Raw genomic sequence first — 2,787 nt, 5'->3', positions numbered from 1 at the left:
TTAATTAAGCGGTGTATTTGGAAAAATCTAAAAAAAAAAAAAAAAAAAAAAAAAAAAAAAAAAAAAAAAAGTCTAAGTAGTTTTTCAAAAAATTTACTTATAAGCTACTTTTTGGCTTATCAAACACGATAATAGAAAAAATTTCAAAAAATAAGTTACTTTATCAATTAGGAATTTCAAAAAATAAGTTAGTTTATCAATTAGATGTGACGCGTTAGAGACAACCTCATGCAACCAATAAGATCGATGAACCAAAATCTTTGAGTGAAAATGGGTTACGAACTTTAGGAATAAATTTTCTTTAAAAAGTTATATCTAAAGTTTACACTCTTAAAAGCATATTATAAATTCAGATTTAAATAAAATGCAGTCAATTTAAAGACGCCCAACTTTTATTTCCTTGGAATTAGTGTAGCTTAAAAGTCGTCAACTTTGAACTTTTTTCTTTCTAGTGCTTTTCCTTAGGTGACAAGTTTTGAATTTTACGCATTGCTTCCTTCAACTATTCACATTCATTCCTCGATCAAACCCTAAACTTCAAATCCAAAGTTTCTGCTTCAGCAATTCGATTGAAACTCCCTGGTTCGAAGCTTGATTTACTCTTGAAAGTCGACAATGGCGGCTTCTCAAGCGCAGTTGGACAAGATGCAGCTACGTCAAAACTACAGGAACGTTTGGCACACTGATCTCATGAGCACCATCGCTGCCGATACTCCTTGTAAGTTGTAAACAAATATCATCAGAAGAAATCTATCGCTCATATTTTCATTACAAAACCTAACGATTTTCTGGTTAATTTCATAACTCGATTTTAATTTCCTTGCTCTGTTTCTGTGGTGTTTTTATGTAGATTGCTGCTTTTCGCTCTTCTGGTAAGATCCTTACTTGATAAATCTATATCTGTCGTATCTGTTTCTTTCTTCTATATTTCGCCTTCTGCACTTCGTTTTTTCAATTTTACGTACGTAGACTCAACTTTCATTGATTAATGTTTCATCAATTGAATTTCGTTCGATGATATTAGGTCTTTTCTACTTCTAATTTGGTATAGAATTTTGTTCTGACTATACATGAGCAGAATAGCATATAATAACAGCTTCTCTTCACTAGAACATGGATGATTGATCATTTGAATCAGTTTAGAACATGGACAATTTCTCCTTTCGCTTCCTACTTCTTAATCCTTATCTTCATTCAGATGATTTGGTAAATTTTTCCATCTTTTTTCTTACTAATCAGTAATTACCTTTCTATTGCTCATTAGTGGTCCATGTGTATCATACTTGCTTCGTAAGAGAGCTCTCTACAATGATATGTCAAGATACACATGCTGTGCTGGATACATGCCCTGCAGTGGAAAATGTGGAGAAAGTAAATGTCCTGAATTATGCCTTTGCACAGAGGTATTAATATTATCCATTAATCCATATCCCTAAAACCTCATTAATCAAACATCTCTCCATATACTAATTAACCTTCTTAATCATCTTCTCTAAATTTTCAGGTTTTCTTATGCTTTGGGAATTCAGTAGCCTCAACTCGCTTTTTGTTGCAAGATGAATTCAACATACAAACAACTCAATGTGATAACTGCATCATTGTAATATCTTCAATCAAACTCCTTTTTGTCTTTTACTTTACTCACTATTCACTCAAAACTTTAATTGATCGATTATTTTTTAAGGGTTTCATGTTTTGCCTTCAACAACTCGCATGCATATGCTCCATTGTTGCTTGCCTTGTTGGAAATGAAGAACTTAGTGATGCATCTCAGGCGCTCAATTGCTTAGCTGACATGGTTTACTGCACGTGAGTTGTTTCACCTCTTTCCATGCTAGCTGAAAAGTCAGCTTATCTAGATAGCTTTTTAAAAAAGCTAAGAAGCTTCTTTTACTAATCTGTTCTAATTTCCTCTTGTAGGGTCTGTGCGTGCATGCAGGTATACATGAAATATAATTCAATTTGAATTTTTTTGACTCATGAGATAAAAAATAATAATAATAATAATAATAATAATAATAATAATAATAAACACCGGATTATGTTCTTAATTATGCAGACACAACACAAAGTTGAAATGGATAAAAGAGATGGAAAGTTTGGACCACAACCAATGGCAGTTCCACCAGCCCAACAAATGTCAAGGTTTGACCAGCCATATCCGCCCAATGTTGGACACGGGCAACCACCACCTTACGGTGGTTATCCACCAGGACCTCCTCCACCTGCCGCCTATCCTCCACCGGGGTATCCAGCTCCAGGTTACCAGAGGTAAATGTCTTTAATATGTGTGGATGACTGGATCTTTCATTCTTTAATATTCAACTTTTGGTTGCTGAGGATATATTTGTAAATGAATAAAGTTTGTGTATATTCAAAAACTTAGAACATGGTTTGTGAAAGTATATTTGTTACTATAATATGAGGTGTATGATTGATTTTTCAACTAAATTAATAACACGTTTTTATATTGTTGTATTGGAATATTGGGTATTGGTAACTTCTTTTAATTTTCAAACGGATTAAAAATAACAAATCATCCAAAATGTATATTTTAATTTCTCAATATTTTTTTTTTATTTCTTTCATTTGAAAATTTGATTAGTAATGACATGGCTATTTTATATATTTCCATCTTTAAACTTTTGTTGACAAGGGGTAGTAGAGGGGGATGGAGGTTGTGTTGTGTGCTTGTGGGTAGCAAACACTTCATATGGGCAGGGGTGTGGAGTGTCGATGTTCAAAGAAGGGATGGGACAGAAAATAACATAATAATAACAAAACATA

General features: G+C 33.0%; 1 protein-coding gene across 1 annotated transcript; it reads left to right on the top strand.

Annotated features, from left to right (window-relative positions):
• Positions 1 to 407: 407 nt before the first annotated feature.
• On the top strand, positions 408 to 2,484 carry LOC145003431 (uncharacterized). The gene is made up of 7 exons (XM_078962552.1): positions 408 to 718; positions 851 to 872; positions 1,265 to 1,403; positions 1,505 to 1,600; positions 1,685 to 1,809; positions 1,921 to 1,939; positions 2,060 to 2,484. The coding sequence occupies exons 1-7, from the start codon at positions 616 to 618 to the stop codon at positions 2,273 to 2,275; spliced, it is 720 nt and encodes a 239-aa protein (XP_078818678.1). The 5' UTR covers positions 408 to 615; the 3' UTR covers positions 2,276 to 2,484.
• Positions 2,485 to 2,787: the final 303 nt, after the last annotated feature.

The sequence above is a fragment of the Lactuca saligna genome, chromosome 6 (assembly GCF_052625555.1).
Source record: "Lactuca saligna cultivar CGN05327 chromosome 6, ASM5262555v1, whole genome shotgun sequence".
In the NCBI taxonomy this organism is placed as follows: Eukaryota; Viridiplantae; Streptophyta; class Magnoliopsida; order Asterales; family Asteraceae; genus Lactuca; species Lactuca saligna.
The sequence above is the reverse complement of the archived record's forward strand: the minus strand, read 5'-3'. Positions and strand labels throughout refer to the sequence as shown.